We start from the raw sequence: 21,234 nt of genomic DNA on the forward strand, positions 1-21,234 counted from the left end.
TGAAGCGACATCATGACCATGGCAACTCTCATAAAGGAAAACATATAATTGGGGTGGCTCACTTACAGTTCCGAGGTCTAGTTCATTACCATTATGGCAGAGTCCCATTGGGGAAATAAGTTACTCTTCAGGGTAGGCTGCATGCCCAGCAGTAGATGACCAGCAAAAAAACAAGCTCAACAAGATGCCTTGTCTCATAATGTCATTTGAAGGCTCTTTAAAATGTATCTCATTTTTTATTGACATTTACATTTTCTCCTTTTATCCTACAGGTTCTTTATGTATAGATCATACATAAAGCCCAGCTTAGTGTTCACATAGAATTCCGGCATGTGAGAATGAGTGGATCTTCCTGTCTATATCTGTTTCATGTGTCTTTTCTTGAGCTATATTCCCCCTGTTTGTTTGGCACTATTCCAATACAGTTCCTGTTTTAGTCATTAGATTAGATTATTATCCCTTAGAAGCTTGTTTGTTTTCTAATGAGAGACAAGAGGGGGTGGATATAGATGGGAGGGGATGTGGGGAGAAACTGGGAGTATAGGGAAAGCTATAATCAGCATATATTAATTGAAAAAAAGAAGTTATTTTCAATAAAGGAGGAAAATTAAATATGTCTATCATGTCTCAATGTCTACCTGTGTTCATTGGGAACCTCTTAATTTTGAGAAAATTTTAGACACAGGATCCCTCTTTAAACAAAGAAAGATTGCTAGCCCCACTGCAGTCCACACTGTACAACACAAGACAGAAAGGGTTAAAAATAATGTGGCTGGTGGAATCCATACTTGATAAAGAACTATAGGCAAACAGTGGCTGCTGAGAGAGGAAGATTGAGTTTTCCCCAGAGATCTGGTCCCTGATCTCAATGGTCGGTCCTAAACACACAGCAGTCATGAAATTAAAGGGTATGGGAGATGCACCCTTTAAAGTTAAAAACAGGAAGAGTGAAAATTATATAAATACAGTAGTCTGCATGAACTTCCCCCAAAAAAAGTAATTAAAAAATAAAATAATTAAGTAGACAAAATAGAATGTTAGAAGAAAATGCATGCTACTTAAATATCTAAGCAGGGTAGACAGGGGACAATGGGGTGCAGATTATGCAATGGAAGCTAAGAAGAAAAAGTGGACCCTAAATTAGCATGAATGTATAAGACTTGTGTGCTTACAGAGAAGACTTTTAAAAGCTTACAAGATCCAGGCTCATATAACTGGTTGGTTCTGATCTATGACAAGAATTCACAGCTAATCTTGACTGCTGAAAGCCACTACAAGATGTTCGCACAGGGCCAGCTCTGTGTCACAGGGTGGAAAGGGAATCAACTGCAGAGTCGAAAGGACCATGGGTCAAGCCCTAGCTCTGCCTTCTGAGCAGGTCACTGAACCTTTTTCATGTTGAAGATGAAGAGGGTTACAGACCATTCATAGACTTCTACAAGGACAATGGGAATAATATATAGAAATCACTTAAAACTGACTGTGGGAAAGTGTAAGTACCAGGGTAGTTTGGGGAGGGCTTGTTTGATCTAGACTCATTGGAAAATAAAACAAATGCATACCACAGCTTCTACCTTGTAAATTAACACCAAATGACCTTGTGTTGTGATTTGAATAACAGTATCACATACAAAACTAATGCTGAAAATTAATCTTCAATGTCATAGTATTAACAAACATAGCCATTGGGAGTCAACTAAATCAGGAGAGGTCTGCTTCCAATGTCTGCCTTGTGAGGGTAAATTAACTGTGCCCTCTGTAATGACAATTACAGAGGCATGGTTGCACAGACTTTCCAATGGGATGACCTTGGAATTTATAGCCACCAAAACTATAGGCAACGCATTTCTGTTCTTGAAAAATTACCCAGTATAAGGTATTTTAGTATAGCAACACAAAGACAGCGTGACAGGCTGGCTCTGCCCTATGCCAAATGCTACAATGTTCAGAGAGCAGCAATATACAGCCAAGTAAACCATAGCTGTTCAAATGAGTGATTGATTCTTTTATTTTTGTTTGACTTTTGTCTTGTTTGCTTGTTTGTTCCTATTCATGGCACTGGATCCTAAAACGTTTCAATAAACAAGGAAGCAGTAGTGCCTCATGCCCTGTAGAAGGCAGAGGTCAAACGAAGCAGGAAGTCATAGTAGTAGATGAGATTCTCCCAACACTTGATGTTAGTTCACCTTTAAGAAAAATTGGCTTTTCATGACTCCTTTCAAACATGCTCGAGAAATAAATGCTTCAATTTCTTCTACAATACAGAAAACTATGGCAACCAAGAAAAGGGACTGTATCTCCTAAGAGGAACACCTTTCTGAAATTCATCTAGCCTTCCAATAATAGCAATTGCTAAGATGTCATAAGATATATAGGTTCCATACACACACACTCCTAAATGGTTTTTTTTTTTTTTTTTTTTTTTTTTTTTTTTTTTTTTTTTTTTTTTTTTTTTTGCTAACATCTAGTAGTGTAATAGTTTCTTCTAGACTCTAAGCACCTTGAAGAAAAGGCCCGCATCTTACAAGGATTCTCTTTTTTCCCAGCACCAAACAAAGTACTTTGCTCCCAGCAGGGACCAGATCAGTGATGCATTAGTACACGAATAATGCTGATCTCCATGGCTTATCCACTGGTACTGAGCAGTCAATCCTGACATGCCCTGAACCGGCAAGTCCTCTCTTACATAACAATGCCACAGACACAGAAGATTTGTTTCATAATGACTCTTCATGAGCTATACCTTTTGGGAAATGCTGTTGTTTACAAAGTTTCTGTGTGTGTATGAAACAACAATTTTCAAAAGCAGACCATGAATTTAAGAGAGAGACCAAAGAGGTGGGAGAGAGGAAAGAGAAGGGAGAGCATGATGTAATTACATTATGATTTCAAAAAATGTAAAAATGGTCTCCTAACGAGCCCATAATCTTCCAAGTAAATTTATGGATTTAGTTTGAGCCTTGTTCAAGGTCGTCCTGGGCACACAGCCCAGGAGTTGGACGTCCCAAGCAGAGTCCCTTTCAAGTCTCGCTTTCAACATATCTGAACGACCTGCTGTGGGAACGACGGCTTCCAATTCAATGTGAGCAGATCTTCAAAAGCACATGAACTTCAAGGCTTAATTTTTTGGACCATCCCTACTTGGAATGCATCCACCATGCAAGAAGAAAGCCTGGCTAGCCTCACTGGGACTGGGCCACGAGGTGAGACACTACGCAACCACTCTAATTACCTTCCTAGCCATGGGAGTGAAGCAGTGTTGAGTGGGTACCACTGATGAGCCCTTGTCTGCATGTAGCAGAACAATGTTGATGCCAATGGCATAGAGGATAAGAACCAGCTCAGCGAACCAGCCCCTAATCATGAGAAATAATACACTAGTATTCTTTTTTTGGATTTATTTTTTTTTTATTTTTTTATGATTTATTTAACTTTATTTATGTGCATTGGTGTGAAGGTGTCAGATCCCCTGGAACTGGATTTTCAGACAGTTGTGAGCTGCCATGTGGGTGCTGGGAATTGAACCTGGGTCCTCGGGAAGAGCAGTCAGTGCTCTTAACCACTGAGCCATCTCTCCAGCCCCTGGATTTATTTTTTAATCATTTTTAGTGATGTGTATTCCAAAAGCCCATCTCTACAGCAACACATGAATGTTGCTGAAAGGCAGAAGGCCAACATACTTGTTCCTTAGTAAAGAAAGGCTTTTATTGTTTCTAACCTTTAACTTAAGTTTTTATACAAGATATAGTCCATCTCCTCCTTTAGCTCCTTCCAGATCTTCCCCAATTCCCTGTCTTTTGAACTTCATTTTCTCTCTCTCCTCCTTTCCTCCCTCCCCATCTCTGACAAGAAAACAATAAAACCCTTTATGAGCCAGGCAGTAGTGGCACACACCTTTAATCCCAGCACTTGGGAGACAGAGAAGCAGGTGGATGTCTGTGAGTTCAAGGCCAGCCTGGTCTACAAGAGCTAGTTTCAGGACAGACTCTAAAGCTATAGAGAAACTCTGTCTTGAATAAAAAAAATAAATAAATAAAACCTTTTATGAACCTCTTCCCTCTTCCCTTGCGGTTCAGGAATCTATGCAAAAAAAAAAGAGGAGGCAGAAAGTTTCTAAGAGACTGAGATAATAGATGAATACAAGAAAATAGTGTCTTCCACACACAGCAGGACTGACACACACATGAACTCAGATAGGCAGCATGTCTAAAAGCACACAGGCTTCTGTGGTTTTAAAGAGCTGAAAAACATCATAAGGAGATTATGCAAATTATAGCATCTGCACATGAAGGACATGGTTATGCTAATTAGCCCACATGCTATCCATGGTTCCTAAGGTTCAGGAAGGGCCCTGATTAAGGAAGCCATGTCTTTATCCTCTGATGCTGTACACATATACATGCCACTGTTTAAACCTGAGCTCAGCAGTGTTCAGTTTAATATAGGTTACTATATAATATAACCATTATAGATTGTTGTTTTGTTTTAGAAAAAACAAAAGAATATCTAAAATTTTCCAGATGTCGGGGATAAGCAATGTTAACCAAGAATGCTTTCTTCCTGTGACAAGCTGGTTAAGGTTAAATAAAAGTTGCTGACTGTGCACTTGGGAGCCCTGGAGGTTCCTCATTCCCTTCCAAAAGCACCACTTCTCTGAAATTTCCAGAATGCCATGGCTATGGCTGCTTTTTCATCAAGGATTCTAATTTGTCCATACACAGGGAAAAGTGCAATGAAGAGGGCTGGAAAAAATTAAACACAGATTTCTTAATAAAGCTGAAAATAGCTTAATAAAGCTGAAAATAGTCCCCTGGCATCCCAAGGCATATTTATTTCTGTTTAAATAGATGACTTCCCATAGACTGTTCCCCGCTCAGCAGGAATCCTGGGAGAGTCTGCATTTTAAGCTCTTTCTTGCTGAAATTCCACTGGGGACTATAAAGTGCATCCGCCAATCTGAATAAAATCACACACACACACACACACACACACACACACACACACACTCACTCACACACAAACGGTCAAGTAATGCCAATATCTTCAGTTATCCACATCTGGAGTGCTCCAAACAGATATTCTTGAGCTTCCTACAAGGGCATGCAATTTGATGATGCTTTGGGCAAAAAATGCCATCCTGGGAATGGAGAAGAGAAGGACGGGGTGGACCAGTGACAGAGTCATTATTAGAAATTGTTTATTTCCTCGGACCTAGGATGCCCGAGGGATGCTTTGGCCCCTCTAATAGTGCTCTGATGTCCAGAAGATGCATATCCTTCTAATGCGACCGAAAAATGGGAACCACGTCTACCACAGACCCTGAGATATTCCTACTCCATCAGTTAATTCTCAAGGAAATCACCAGGAGATGGGGATGTGCTGAGAGCCTTACTCCAGATGGGTTCAATGACCTGGAGTGGATGTGTGAAATTAAGAACTTCCTTTGAATGGTCTGTTCCTACTAAGCTTATCATGGCTGAGTCCTACAGGAGCCTTAGAGAAATTGTGACCACGTGTCATTCAAACTAGTGGCCCTGAATAGCCCATTTTTATCTATTCAGTTTCAATGGTTAGCATGAACAGTTTTACGATCAATTTTTACTCCCTAAGTAACTAAAAATGATTACAATAATTACCAGTTTGTTCCTTGCCTCTTTCCCCTTCCATCCCTCAACTTCCCCGCAGGTAACCATTACCTACCTATTTGATCTACATCTCTACTGTTAGAAGCATAGGCCATCTTGCAAGCCTCAAAGGAACCTTGCTAACTAGGCGTACCTACCGGCAGAACAGTTCAAGTTTGATGCAGGGTGAGAAACAGTTTTAATTTACTATTTATATATACTATTTAATTTATAAATATTTACCGTGGTTAATATTTACATCTGGTAGGGTCTGGCTTCTCACAATCAACTCACCAGCCAAAGCTGGATCAATCGGCTCTACTTTCTGTACTACTATATCTCCTTTGGGGATACACCAGGTTGTTCCATTTATTCTGTAGGCAGCATAACTTGTAAGCTTCCTCGTAGAGTTGGCACTGTTTGTCCCTTGTCCTTGTATCCATCTCCTTAAGTTCTTACGGCATTGGCACAGTTATCAAAAATGAAGCAACTGTGGATTTCTTGATTCTACTTCATTTTCTGTCTCTACACTGTTCCCATTAAATCCTGATATCATCTATTTATTAGCATTTCTCAAAGCCTCTTGTGGTTAAAATCATCCCTTCCAGAACAGTTATAGAAATTGGTAATATTAAACTTTATGACCTACTATGACTTATTCAGGCCAGCAATATGGCTAGCATAGTGAAAACAAGAAGAGCTGATAACCCATATGCTCCCGGGGTCATGCAAAGAATTCTGCAGGACTGTCCATAGGTCTTTGCCAAGTGGGTCAGGGTCTCCAGGGTCTTGCCACAAGGAGAGCCGTTCATGTTATTCTCAGGCCTTGTTCTTCAAAGAAGTCACATAACTCCCACCAAGGACAGCAGAGCAATACCGGTGCCTAAGGAGGGACATTGAAAGAATTGCACAGAAACTTCAAGGACATTTCCAGAAGAAGGGCTGGCAGTTTAGTATCAGAGCAGGTGACACACCATACAAGAAAGCACTAAGGAAGGAGAGCTGGGGTAAGGGGAGCCAGGGGAAGCTCATTCTCCAGGAGGCCTTGGAGGAAAGAAGGAAACAAAAGACGCTAGAAAGAGCAAAATCATGAAACCTGCTCACAGAGAAAATGACATTGAGGGAGACGTATGAAAAAGAACAGAAAGAAGGGGCAATTGTGTTGAGAAGGAGCTTAAAACAATGAATCTTTCCATTTACAAAAAATTAGAACCTACTGCTTTGAACTACCTGGTGAGGTTAACTCATCCAGGGACAAAAAAGTCAGAGGTTCACCTTGAGTCCTGAAAATGAATAAACATTGATAGAATGAATTCAACAATAATTACACTGCATAAAATATGAAATGTTAGAGAAAATATAATGGCTTAATTTTTATAATGCTTTGGTGTTTTATTGTGTTTAGTTTTAATTATGTAATAAATGTTACTTGTAGTACAATTAATAAAAACCCAGAGACAGATATTGGCGTTCAACCTGAAGGTCAGAAAGGCAAAACAGCCAGCCACTGGCTCTTACCGCTACCTCAGTCTGAAATGGTGATCCTTCCTCCAGAAATGATACTGTCTGAGAACTGTCTTCTCCCGTTTTATATTCCTCTCTAGAGCTGGGATAAAAGGCATGCACCACTACTGTCCTTTTCTATAGCAAAGTAGGGTGGCTACTGGGATTAAAGGTGTGTGTCACCACTGCCTAGTCTGTAAGGCTGGCCAGGGTGGCTGCTTTACTCTCTGAACTTCAGACAAGCTTTCTTTATTAAAATACAAGTGAAATATTGCTGCAGTTGCTTTTTGTAATTTTAGTATTCTTATAACCTGACTACTGTTTCCCCGCCCTCTGCAATCCCCAGTTCCTCCACATCTCCCCCTCACACAGATCCATCCCCTTCCATCACTCATTGGAAAACAAACAGGCATATAAAAAATAATAATATAATAAAATAAGATAAAAACAAAACTAATACATCAGAATAGGGCCAAACAAGCAGAGGGAACCCCAGGAAAGGCACATGGAGCAGATATATATGCAGAGATCCACACATTTAACACTTAGGACTCTCATAAATACTCTAAACTGGAAGCCACGTTATATATGCAAAGGAGATTAAAGAGGAAAGATATTAAAATGATCATTTTTTAGATAGATGATAGACAGGTAGGTAAGTACATATATAATAGTTCTTTAAAAAAAAAAAAAAAAGCCCTGACATGACATCATGAGACAAGGAACCTCCAAAGAAGCTCACTTTCTGGTGACCATCTACCGCTGGGCATGCCCAATGCCTTTAGGAGTAGTTTGTTTCTCCAGTGAGCCTTGCTGGAAAAACTGAATTTTCACCTGCATGTGGTTATAAATTGGCAGTAGATTCTGGATCATGGATGGGCCATGTGCCCACTTTCCTGTCAGCTCTAAAACCCCATCTGGTGCAGGCTGGTTGAGGCCGCGTGCATGCCGCTTCCATTTCTATGAGTTTGTATGAGCTTTGCTCATGTTGAATTAGAGGATCTTGTTTTCTTGGTGTCCTCCATCCCCTCTGACTCTGACACTCATTCTGCCTCCTCTTTCCCAGGGTTCCCAGACCCTTCACGGAGGGATTTGATAAAGACATCCCATTTATGGCCGAGTCTCTCATTCTTTGCATTATGTCTAGTTGTGGGTCTCCGTATTTGTTCCCATCTGTTCTAGGAGGAACACCATCATCTCCGATGATGGCCAAGGAAAGCACTGATCCATGAGGATAGCATAATGTCAGTAGGAGTCATTTTATTGCCCCCTTTTTCTTTTAAAGAAAAGTACTAAGTGGTTTTAAAGGAAAGTACTACTTGGTTTTTACCCTAGGTCCCTGGGATATCTAGTCGTAGGTTCTTCACCCAATCACTGTCAGGCAGGGGTTCCATCTTGTGGAATAGGCCTTAACTCAAAATCAGACATTGGTTGGTTATTTCCACAAGTTTTGTGCCAGCACTGCAACAGCCAAGCTTGCGGGCCTGACACCACTGTAGAGCAAAGGGATTATGGCTGGCTTGCTGTTTGCATTTCTCTTTTGATGGCATGCAGAGTACTTTCCCGTACCAAAGACACTAGAACGTGGAGATGAGGCTCTATGTAGGCACCGGATCAACTTCTCCATGTTCAATTAGTTGTGCAGTGGTTGTCTTCATCAATGGGACTTTGCTATCAATGTGTGCAGAGGGGCCTATAGTCTTGGCAATACCCTGGTTTGTTCGGGGGTTCCCATGGGGTCTCTTTGGCCAACAACTCAATCAGATGTAAGCCAATACTAGTACTGGAAGCTTCATTTGGTGAAAAAAGATGACCAGTTTGGGGCTCTGTATCTCCCAATTATTTGGTGACTTCGTTTAGATCCCATTCATACGTATACATATTTTAAGACTCTTCTACTATATTAGGTTTTCATATCAACCCTCAAATAGTCTTTAATTTTAGCTGTTTCTACCAATATTTCTTCCCTTGTTCCCCCTTTCCTTCCCCTTTCTCACTTGCTCCTCCCATTCCAGACCCCCATCTTAGTTAGGGTTACCACCATGTAATGAAATAGCATAACCAAAAACAACACAGAGATGAAGGGGTTTATTTGACTCACACTTCCACATCATTGCCCATCATTGAAGGAAGTCAGGACAGGAACTCAAACATGGCAAGAACTTGGAAGCAGGAACTGATACAGTGGCTCTGAAGGGTGCTGCTTACTGACTTAGTCCCCATGGCTTGCTTTGACTGCTTTATTCTAAGTGTCCCTGTGTAGGATAAGAAAATAGAACGCTTTTCCATGCTCATGGGCTAATATGATCTATATAGTAAAAATGGCCACCCTGCCAAAAGCAATCTAATGATTCAGTGCAATCCTCATCAAAATTCCAACACAATTGTGTCTAATAGTTGGCATGTAAAAAGTTACAGTCTGGGTCACAGTGCTCACCCACAATGCTCCTCCCTTTCTCTTCTACTCCTTCCTCCTTCTTGTGCCTGGAGTTTTAAGGATCAGTAGGGCTTGGTTTGTTCTTGGGAGGCTCTCCCGGTTTCCTTTGTCTTCTGTTCTCATAGCTGGCTCCATTACCATACTTAACACACTCTGCTGTTAGTGATCTAATTACTGCTGAATCACTCAGTGCTAAGGGCTCCTTGAGAGAGTGCATATGGGCTCTCAAAGCTGAGACACCAGGGCTCCAAGGCTTACAGATCAAAGGGGGAGCCTTACTCAATAATCTACACAGAGCAATAAGCAAGGGAGAGAAAGAATGAACGAGTGCGGTCACTATAGGCCAGTATCTTGCTGTAGGCAAGAATAAATTGTAGACAAAAATAACAATATCGTCAGAACATGAATACAAACACCTTGCAAAGGATCAACCCTAGAGACATTTCTTAGCCTGGAGAAAACAAGTTATTTATAAACCAGGGTTTGCAACATCTCTTTTGGAAGCTTGGCATGAAGTTGGCTTTTGAGTACACTGTACACCTGTTCAAGAAACTAAACCTTTCAAGACTTTGAATGATCAAACCCAGATGAAGTACCACAGATGTTCCCTAGAGAGAGAGCCATGAGGAGCTAAATATAACTTCTTTTGAACCTCCTTTTTTTTTTTATTTCTTTCCATAAGAGTATCCAGAAATCTCTACTTCTTACTTTCCTGCTGCAGTTTTCTTCACAATAACTTCCAAATCTCCCCTCTTATTTCCCTGCAGAAAGCTGTGCTTAGAAGACACTGTACACATTTAAAGGAACAACTTCACATTCAGGCAAAGTGATTTCCTTGGGATCGGTGACATATATATATATATATATATATATATATATATATATATATATATATTTATGTTAGGAGGACAGTGATGCATGTAAAGTTACCTGGACCAAGGCACATGTGTTTGCACTTCAGAGAATATTTTCAGGAGTCAGGTCTCCCTTTCTACCACTGGGTCCCTGGAGTCAAACCCAGGTCCTCAGGCTTCATGGCACCTTTACCCACCAAGCCATCTCATTGGCCCCAGTAGCAACATTTTAGGATGTAAAAGGGTCTGCACAAAGTTGAGCAGCTTCAATAACTCATCAGATGGACAGCAATGGGGGACCACTTGACTTACAGACTGAAGTGGACACGGATGTACTGAAAATATTAACAGACTGTGAGCGGATAGCAGACTCAGTTAGAAAATATTGTTTCTACTTGAATACAAAACAAATAATCCTGACTAATCTTTTCATATAAAGATCATCAGTGTCTCCCCAACCCACAGCCATTTTCCAAGTTCTTTAAAATTCACAAGAATCTTTCATTATCTGTCTTTCTTAGTTTCTGGAGGTGAGGGACCCTTTAGTCTGTGTTTGATTCCTTTTTTGTGATATCATAAGAACCCAACTCCATCATCCATTAGTCCTTGTTTCCCCATTTTGCATAATAGCTTCATTTTTGAACTCTACAATGTGACCAACATGGAATTGTTATTAAAGCTTTAAAAAAAAATCTCAGTGTTTGTATTTTGTAGTCTTCTTTTTTCCAGGTAGAATCAACCATTTAAAATGTATATACTTAAGGTATATTATGTATGTATGCCTATCTCAATGTTTTAATGCGCAGGTATACTGTGAGGTAGTTACCACAGAAAAGGATAATTACATAATGACATTGTCTTAGTCACTATTCTATTGCTGTGAAGAGACACCATGACCAAGGCAACTATTATAAGACAAAACATTTAATCAGAGGCTTGCTTATAGTTCAACGGTTTGGTCCATTATCACCTAGTGCTATTCTGATCAACAGTATAGGGAAGAAGTACTCTTAAGACACAAGGCTATGCCTTAAGAAATTTATAACCTTGGTCTTTCAATTTAGAAACCACATGTCATACTATGAAAAGACCCAAATACCTCAAATTTTCATGTGAGAAGGAACTGAGGATTCTGACAGGCAGCCATTACTGTGAATTTCCAGGAAGCCATTTTGGGTGTCCCAGACATTCCCAGTATTCCCTTTAACCTCCAGAACCATGACACACACTCATTTGTCCTAAACAGCTGGATTTGGGGAGTCATTTAGCAATAGAAAAGCAGAGAAATTTTTATAGTCCCATGAAGGTACGCTTTGACCTTTTAAAACAATAAATAAACTGGGGATCAGAGAGGTTAAGCAGCTTTTCCAGAGTCAACACACCTCCTGTGTGAAGCAGACTAGGGAGGAATACCAATTCTAGCATATAAATGAGTTATTCGCAAGATCATCAGCCAAAACGGAGAGCTGGTGAGAATCAAGTTAGAGAAAAAGCACAGGGCATGCTGTTATTCTTTACATTCTGGACTAAGAGCAAAGCACATAACGGATAAAGACAAACATGGAATGATGCGATGAATGCAGGCAGGGGAGATGGTGTACTGAGTACAACCAAGTGAACTCAGGGAACATACCCACCAGGCACCTGTCTCACTGCCCTGTGGACTCCAGCATTCTTTAGAAAATAATAGTCTTGGTGAGATTTGTAGACAAAAGCTAGACATGAGAGTTAGTACTTCTAGTTGCCAACACTTGTCTGTGCCTGAAACCTTTCACTTATTTACTTCCTTCCAATAAATACTTAGAGAGCCTGTGCTTAAAAAGCCTGCCCTGTCCGAGGTTCTGACTCTTCAGTGATTATTCTTCAATCACTTCTACAGCCAAGAGCACATTGTGCTTGCTTATCTGGCTTTCCCTAAAGGACAAAGGGAAGCCACTGAACGGAAAGTCTGGAGTAAGGTGGTAACATGATTATATTGTGTTTCAGAAAGAACACATCAGGTACACTGTAGGAAAGAGAAGAAAGGAAAGTAAACTACAGACAGGCAAGTTAAAGGAGAATACTTGGAAGTAAGAGATACCTGGGAAGTTCCCAATTCACACACTTGAATGTTTGTACACACAGGTACCCATTCATGTACAGAAACATGCATACCCACAAATATATACCAGACACAGGCATGCAAAAGGAAAAAGAAATAAAATGCCCATGTGGCCAACTAAAATCCACTTAAAAACCTAAGAGATCTTGAAATGGAGTTCTAGACACAAAAGTACAGAGTTTAAAACAGCTTCTTGCTGTTTGTTGGCAGCATGCCAAAGCTCCTTTAAGAGAGGTTTTCCTGACTCAGCAGTAGCAAAAAAAAGTGCCACTTTGAAATGCAGGCTTTCTGGGCTGTGCTGCCAGCATGACCTCTGGGTTTTTGGGGAAGACCAATTGGATGGGTTTGTGAGTAGGGTGCTTCAGCTTGTTTGATGGAACATAGACTGGCTGTGTGCCTGGAAGTGGGGCACTGTGTATGGCTCTCAGAGGCACAAGCAGTTCCAACATGCTGGACTGGTGGGGCAAGCAGGAAGTGCCGTATATATACACTAGTAATGCCACAGCTTAAGTTTTCAAGAAGTACTTAGCATTTTAAGAAGTGTTCCTGGACAGTAAAGAATTACAGATATACAATAGGACAGATTCAGACATAAAAGACCTCTAAATGAGTCACAGTGTTGGATAAATGTATGTAGGCTTGGGAGAGAGAAGAAAATGAGTATAGAGAGCGATAAAAAGAAATAAATGGTTTTAAACAAAACAGTCTTTAAAGAGACAGAATACAAAAAGTCATAGATTAAAGGAGTAAAGATAATAAAATAAATATTAAAAAGTAATAGAATAAAAATAAGTCACATAAGATGGAATATACACAGAGAGTCTGGGTTATTATATTATTGTTTCTCCTTTGAATTTTTTGACTGTGAAAGAGCTAAGTAGAGAAAGAATTTCACTGTATGGACTGCTAAGCTAAACCAGCATGTATATTATAAAGGCAACTTGACTTCAGAATTAGGGTCTAAGGATATGTTGGTTTGGAAAAGAGGTTCTTCTTTTGTTTCTACAGAGAATGAGAACCTATGAATTGCTTCTAGACTAATATGAGTTGATGGATCAAGACTCCCTAAAAGGTTGCCATAAACACCCCTCAAAAAATTACTTCAATCATCTCGTGACTGAGATGAACCTAGCATGCAGAATACACCATGAAAGACCTGATTAACAGTGTTCCCAATCATCAGGAAGTAGTCTAGAGAACTATTCTCAAATTCCCAAATATTATTTATATGTTTCTTTACATTTAAAAGGGGATATGCTGTAGAGATTTTCATTGATGTTGATCTTGGTTAATTAATATAAGTTTAAGCTCAATTTTGTTATGTGTATATTTCTACTCTTGATTAAGGTATTGTGTTTGTGCAGTTCATTTAGAAATATTAAAAAATATAGGTTAGCTGGGTGGTGGTGGTGCATGCCTTTAACCCCAGCACTCAGGAGGCAGAGGCAGGTAGATCTCTGAGTTCGAGGCCAGCCTGTTCTACAAGAGCTAGTTCCAGGACAGACTCTAGAAACTACAGGGAAACCTTGTCTTGAAAACCCCCAAAAAATATAGGTTAATAGAGAGTCATCTATAATAGTCAAGCTTCTAGTCACGTTAGTTAGGTTTTCTAGATATATAGAGATAAATTTCAGTTAGGTATTTTTCAAATCTTTCAGAGACCTTCAGAATATGACATTTAAAATGTTTTAAGAACTTAGGACTTTTCATGACAATGAGACATATCTGCTCCTGGCAGCACCAATCTACTTCAAGAGGATGATGGGCATCAAAGAGGCTCCTTATGGAGTTCGTTAGACATTTGGGCAAGAAACTGCTCTTGCCTGGACTGGTTGATGAACTGGACATGCAGAACCCACAGAGAAATGACTGCTGAACTTGCTTAAAGGTGAGACCATCCTTTGGGGTTTCTGCTTCATGAAAGAGTCTGCTAGACATTCTGCAGGACACAGAAAAAGTGACTGACAAACTGCCAATATAGATGGAACTGTCTTTGAAATTTTCTGCTTCATGGAAAAGTCTGCTGGATACTATGGGCCTATAGGCTCAAATGGATGCCCCAAGAAAACAGAAGAAATTTGGATGACTGTACAGGCAGCAAGATGTCTCTGTCAATTCTAGAGTTTTGGAAGTTGTTTACAATGTACTTCCTGTTTACTTAGGTAATATTATATCCTTCTGGAATCTTTGATGGAATGAAGAGTTTATAGTTATATTTCCCTTAGTTATAATAAAAGATAAAGTAGATATAAATATTGAAACTATAATTCTTACTTGATATCTGTTTTGTTATATGTAATTTTACTATGTTAAAGTTAAAACCTTCCTTTTTGTTTAAACAGAAAAGGGGGAATGGTGTGGGAGTTCCTTCTGCTTATGTGTTGCTTTTATTAGTTAATGAATAAAGAAACTGGCTTGGCCTGATAGGGCAGAATTTAGATAGGAGGAAAAACTAAACTGAATGCAGGGAGAAAGGAGGCAGAGTCAGAGAGAAGCCATGTAGCCCCGCTGGACACAGATGCCAGAACATTACCTGGCAAGTCACAGCCATGTGGCAATGCACAGACTACTAGAAATGGGTTAAATTAGGATATACATGCTATTCAACAAGAAGCTAGAGCTAATGGGCCAAGCTGTGTTTTAAAGAATATAGTTTCTGTGTGATTATTTAGGGGATGAGCTGCTGAGCATCCAGGAACCAAAAAGCAGCTCTTCCTCCAACAGATAGAGAATCAGGGGACTTAATGAAGATAGTTTGTTCTCCTGGGGTAAAAGTATGTTATAGAATACTAATGTATATACAATACCTTATATAATAACCTTGTTTTCTTTAGGATCATCATTCTCCATAGCATGTAATAAGCAATAATGGAAATGGCAATTTTGGAAACCTACTAGATGCTATGTAACAGTCAAAATGTGATCCTTTGTGTTTTCTGCAGTGCCATGAGAAATGTACCATTATTATTTACTTAATATGTAAGAGTATTAAGCCTGTGTCACTCTTTCATTAATTTGAAGAAATGCAATTATTTATGTTCTATGTGCCAGTCATCATGATAAAGATACAGGGCACAAGGAAGAATAGCTTCATCCCATGCTTCCTAGAAATACTCAAATGGAAGACTCTAACAATGAAAATGGAGAATGACAGTAAAGGGTGACAGGTTGTCACCTCCAGAATCTAGTCCAGGGTCTGCAAGAGTGTCAAGAGATGAACTGGGGCTAAACTTAGCTCAAACATATCATAATCACCCTCTGAGAGTTAAATATTTGCTGACAGTTAGATAATGATCCACAGTTAAACTACTTGTGCTTTGAATAAAGACCCAGGATTCCCTGAGTTCTGTCTCCATGATGGAAAACCCTGACTAAAGCCACTTAAAGAGGCAAGGGTTGCTTTTGGCCTACATTTCAAGTGTATCATGATGCAAAGACTTAATGGCTGGGATTTGAGGTTGGTGCTCATTGCACGGCAGTCAGGAAGCAGATACCAGTGAGTGCCTGTGTTTGGTTCACTTTCTTTTTTTTCACCTGTCTGGAAGTTAGGATTGGTCTTCCTGCCTCAATTTACCTAATTGAGAAGGTTGTCATAAACATGCCCAGAGGCTAACAGCCTAGATAGTCCCTCCCAGGATTGTCCAAATCCTTGTCTTCTACATGGCTCTAAATCTTGACATGTTTAAAATTGGTATTAACCACTACATACCTCTAGTGCTGAGAAAAGGGGTCAAAAGTGGGGAGTGGGTTAGTTCATTTTGCCACCATGGCATAGTACAACAGAATACATCCTCGTTCTCTTCCCCAAACAATGGCATTGGTGTCTGTCTGGATCATGTGGGAAGATGTGGGCTACCCATCAGCACTACTCCAGTTGTTTAGACCCCCACTTCTTCAAGAACTACTTCTACGAAGGGGGCGGTTGCTGATCACTTCTTTTCATGCAAACTTAATCCAACTAGCCTGGCTGCGGATATGTGGTCATTAGGATAAGTGAGCCAGCATCTCTGAGACCTATTCTTGGTCCAAGATAAAGAACTTTAATGTGTGGCACCAAGCACACGGGCATCCATGACTGATAAAGTGAGATAGGAAGACACTGCAGATCTCTCTGTGGTTCTCAATTCCGTTTCCATCCATATGTCATTCTTTCTGAGAAAATTACTGTCAGCTGTTAGAATCACTTTTACATTTTTAACTTAAGAAAGAACTTCTTTCAGGTACTAATAAGGTATTGCTTGCCTTAATCCCAGCTATAACTTTCAAAGCACTGTAAATAAAACATAATAAAATGATGACAAGTATTTAGGTGAGTTCATGGCTTTTGATTTTTACATGCAATATCTCGTAGTTGGCAAATACACGACAAGAAATTGTGAATCCCTGAGTGTGTGTGGCTCATATTCCTAAGTTCTGTTTGTGTGGCAGAGAGCTGTGGGCTCTGATTCTGGGGGGATTTCAGCACAACTTTTAGTATAATGGAAATGTTTAAGAATATCCTTTTTAGGAGAGCCAAGAGGTCAAGGAGGGAACTCATGCACCATTGAAATACTACAGGGGACCCCTAACACAAACATCTTCAACGTCATCAAGGTAAAAGAGGACATTGTAGATATGGGAGCTTTCTGCACTAGTTCAGTTTCATTATTAAAGTTATAATGCACACTTAGTAGGCAGACTATTACACTGATCAACTCATAATGACTTCTATAGCCCAGGATCCCCTTTAGGTTGGCTTGCTGAATTTCAGTGGCTCGGATAAAGAGATAAATCATTTTTTCATTCTGAGAAAGCTCCAGAGCTTTATGAAGACTTCTGATTTACTCAGCATGTCATATCCCAGAGAGGTGGGGACTTTCAGGGAATTTCCTCAACTTGTCCATATTGCAATAAGCTTTGCTAATTTGAATAAGCAATTTTTTATTGCATTTAAAATTAATGGAAAGATCAGTACTGAAGCACCTTTTCCTTTCAGGGACATGGAGCCAATGTTGATTCTCAGTGCACCCTTGTTGAGCTGACTGGAGTATCTGAGGGGTGAATCAAGGTTGGGATGGGAATAAATTTGGATAACAGCATCCATGACATTTCATATATTCCATGATGTAATCCATGACTCCAGATGTGGTACCTTGACCTCCGACATCTGGTGTGCAGATGGCTTTGTTTTCTAAGGATGCCTTGACTGCAGAGCGGATCACGGTGGCATAGGATTGAAGATCGAGGTAGTCCAGCATGATACAGCTGGTTAGCAGCATGGCGACAGGATTGGCAATATTTCTATGAGCTAAATCTTTACCTATTTCCTTTGAGCCCAACTCAAATACTGCATATACATCACCATAATTGGCTCCAGGTACCAGTCCTGACCCTCCAACCAGCCCTGTGCAGATACTGTTGATAATGTTGCCGTAAAGATTGGGCATCACCATGACATCAAACTGTTGGGGTTTGGATACCAACTGCATGGTAGTGCTGTCTATAATCATGCTCTCTAAGGTTATCTGTGGGTAGTGAGCTGCCACATCCTTACAGCACTGGAGAAAGAGTCCATCTCCCAGTTTCATGATGTTGGCTTTGTGAACAACTGTCACTTTTTTACGCCCCATCTTTTGTGCCAGATTAAAGGCATATTCAGCAATGCGCAGAGACCTGGTCCTTGTCACAATCTTTAGACTCTCTACCACCCCTTTCACGCTCTCATGCTCCAGGTTAGTGTACTCGCCCTCTGTGTTTTCTCGAACAACTATGATGTCTATGTCCTTGTGCCGGGTCTCCACACCAGGAAAAGTCTTGAAATGGACAACACTCGCATAGAGGTCAAGGATGGTGCGAAGCCTGGTGTTGTGAGATTTGTAACGGACAGGCAGTTTGTGATCCGTTGCAATGTTGCCCTTCAGAGCGACACGGTTCCGACGGATGGCCGTAATAGCCTGGTCAACCTCCTTCGTGTTAGATGTAGAGGTCATCCACACCTCCTCAAAGTCCACTGGCACACAATTTAATCTGAATATTCTTTTGACATGAACCATAAGCTCAGGCCCAATGCCATCTCCAGGAATCATAGTTACTGTGTGCCTTCCACCATACTTAGCTGGGGGAGGCACTGTGTGATATAAGCAGACATTTCTCCAGGGGATCAGAAGCTCATGTACAACTGCCCTAGAATGGCCAAGAAGAGCAGGGTGAAGAATTGCTTTCACAGAGCAGCTGGCTGCGGCCAACATCTTCACTATCACAGCTGTCCTCTTGTTCCTTCTTAGAGATGACATCCACCAGAGTTCTGAACAAGTGATTCTTTCCTGAGTCACAATTCTCTCTCCTCCCTTACATTCTGTTCTATTCCATTCTATTCTATTCTATTATAAAACCTAGACAGGGAAAGATAGGATGTCTACGCTAAAAGCTACAAACATTTTGAGGTTGGGCAATAAATTCATGCATCATATTATATGTGCTATGCTCTGCAAATACGATTTTTAAAATATCTTCTTTATTTTTTGAAAATTTAACACATGGATACCTTGTAATTTGATCATATCTATGACCTCAGTCTTTATCCAGCTCCTGCCAGAACGACCGACCACAACTTTCTAAATCCACGTCCTTAAAAAAAATCAACAGCAGGCAAAAGCATCAGACACAGCTTTTATTTCTACAGGGAAGACAGTGGACAAGGAGGACTCTTAGGAGTCCCAAAAGAAGATCAAATTATACAACCATAACATATATACAGAGGGCCTAGTTCAGACCCATGTAGGCTCTCTGATGGTTGGTGAGCCCCTGTGAGCCCAGGTAAGGTATTTCGGTGGGCTTTCCTGTGGTATCTTTTAGTCCTCCAGCTCCTACAAATGCCCACTCCCCCGCCCACAAACCTTGCAGGATCCCAGAGTGCTACCTAATGTTCTGCTGTGGGTCTCTGCATCTGTTTCCATCAGTTGCTGGATGGAGCCTCTCTGATGACGATTATGCTAGGCTCCTGACTATAAGTATAGAAGAATATCACTAGAAATCATTTCATTGACTTTTTTTTGTTTTTGCTTGTTTGTTTGTTTGTTGCCTACTTTTGGAGCCCTTTCCTTCCTATTGAGTTTCTTCAATCATGTTTAATATGAGAGGAAGTGCCTCGTCTCATTGCAACTTGATATGCCACGTTTGGTTGATATCTCTGGAAGGCCTGCTCTTTTCTGAAGGGCAATTGAGGAGGAGTGGATAGAAGCGAGGAAGGGACTGGGAGGAGAAGAGGAAGGTGAAACTATGGTCAGGATATAATATATGGGAGAAAAAAATTTTGGAAATCAATAACCTACTGACTCTAATTAGCACTTCCCACACATGTATGGGTGAAGGGCCGTCCACTGGAGAAACACGCCAGTGGCCATATCCCTAAAGAAAACAGACTCTTGTCCTCAAAAGTCTGTCTTTGAAAGTCATAGGCTCTAGGGGAGACCTAGTATTGTCCTGCTAAACAGTTGTGTTAACAAACTGTCTTTTAAATTTGTTTGTATCCAGAGATTTGTGCCACTGATCTCAACCTCGGTCAGAGAAGCCTCTTTCTGCAGTAGATGATGATTAGAGCAGAGATTCTTGGCTGGTTAAAATGCTGCAACTAAGTGTCGCTGAGAGCAGCAGAACTGTAGACAGGACAGCTACCTCAGCTTCCTCCAACCTGAGGCTCAGGGGACATCAAAAGATGAGTCAGAAAGATGGGAAAAGAGAAAGGTTGTGAAGTGCTGTGTTTGGAGATTTCATGACAGTTGCATACAAGATTTAATGTTTTAAACTAGACCTTATTTTTTTCAACAATTCTAGAGTCACAGCAGAATTGGGAGGTAGATAATGGGGTTCCTCACGTGCCCAAGCCATGAGACAGCCTCAGATTTTCTTTCCCCTGGTCGGAATCCTGCCTGCAAATGATGCAGGCTTAGTAGCTGATGAATGAACATTGACAAACCTTTGCCACTCATAACTTATGGTTTGCTTTCGGTTTTTCTTCCAATTTTAAACCTGATACAGATTTGCACAAATATATGATAGCATGTATCCATTGGTATGGTGTTAAAATTGGGTTTCTTTTTCAACACATTCTAGGAAAATCATTGGGTAAGAAATGAAATGCCTTGAAACTCTCTATATACTTATGAAATGAACTTCTCTGGAGCTGAGCCCCAGAAGAATATGTTTTAATAATGTTGATCCACCCTGAAATGTGAGCGACATTGGGCTAAAAAATGACCCTGACAGACATTATGAGCAGGGTGAAGATAGAGATACAAAGAACAATCCTTCCAGGGATATTTAGCTCAGTATGAGGACTGGGTTAGAGCTACAGAAACTGAACATCTTTTGGAACATATTTAACAGACTGGAGGAAAGATGTGCAGTCAATGGAAATGGGCCACACTGGAAGAGTGGTCTAATGGGTGAAGACAGAGGATCCAAATGAGTTCGGTTTCAGTATGCTACATCTCTGGAGTCTGGAAGACATCCACACAATGAACCCCAGTGAGTGGCTTAATAACTGAGTCTGCAGCCCCTGATGAGGGCTCATGGGTGATGATCTATCTACAGGAGTCATCAATGCATCAGAGAGTTACATAGGAATGTGAACAATAGCCCAAAGCTGAGGATCCCAACTTTGTTTTGGTTATAATAGGTGACAAATGATATTCACAGGAGATATTCCCATTCAGTTAAACAATACATACATACATA

General features: G+C 40.4%; 2 protein-coding genes across 2 annotated transcripts in view; both read right to left on the reverse strand.

The window, feature by feature from the left end:
- Nell1 (neural EGFL like 1) overlaps positions 1 to 21,234 on the reverse strand; it is an 834,960-nt gene that overhangs the window by 253,899 nt on the left and 559,827 nt on the right.
- On the reverse strand, positions 17,562 to 18,752 carry LOC119802905 (probable isocitrate dehydrogenase [NAD] gamma 2, mitochondrial). Its single transcript, XM_038314119.1, has one exon. It carries the CDS (start codon positions 18,744 to 18,746, stop codon positions 17,562 to 17,564), a length of 1,185 nt encoding a protein of 394 aa, XP_038170047.1. The 5' UTR covers positions 18,747 to 18,752.

Source organism: Arvicola amphibius, chromosome 12 (genome assembly GCF_903992535.2).
Source record: "Arvicola amphibius chromosome 12, mArvAmp1.2, whole genome shotgun sequence".
Taxonomy (NCBI): Eukaryota; Metazoa; Chordata; class Mammalia; order Rodentia; family Cricetidae; genus Arvicola; species Arvicola amphibius.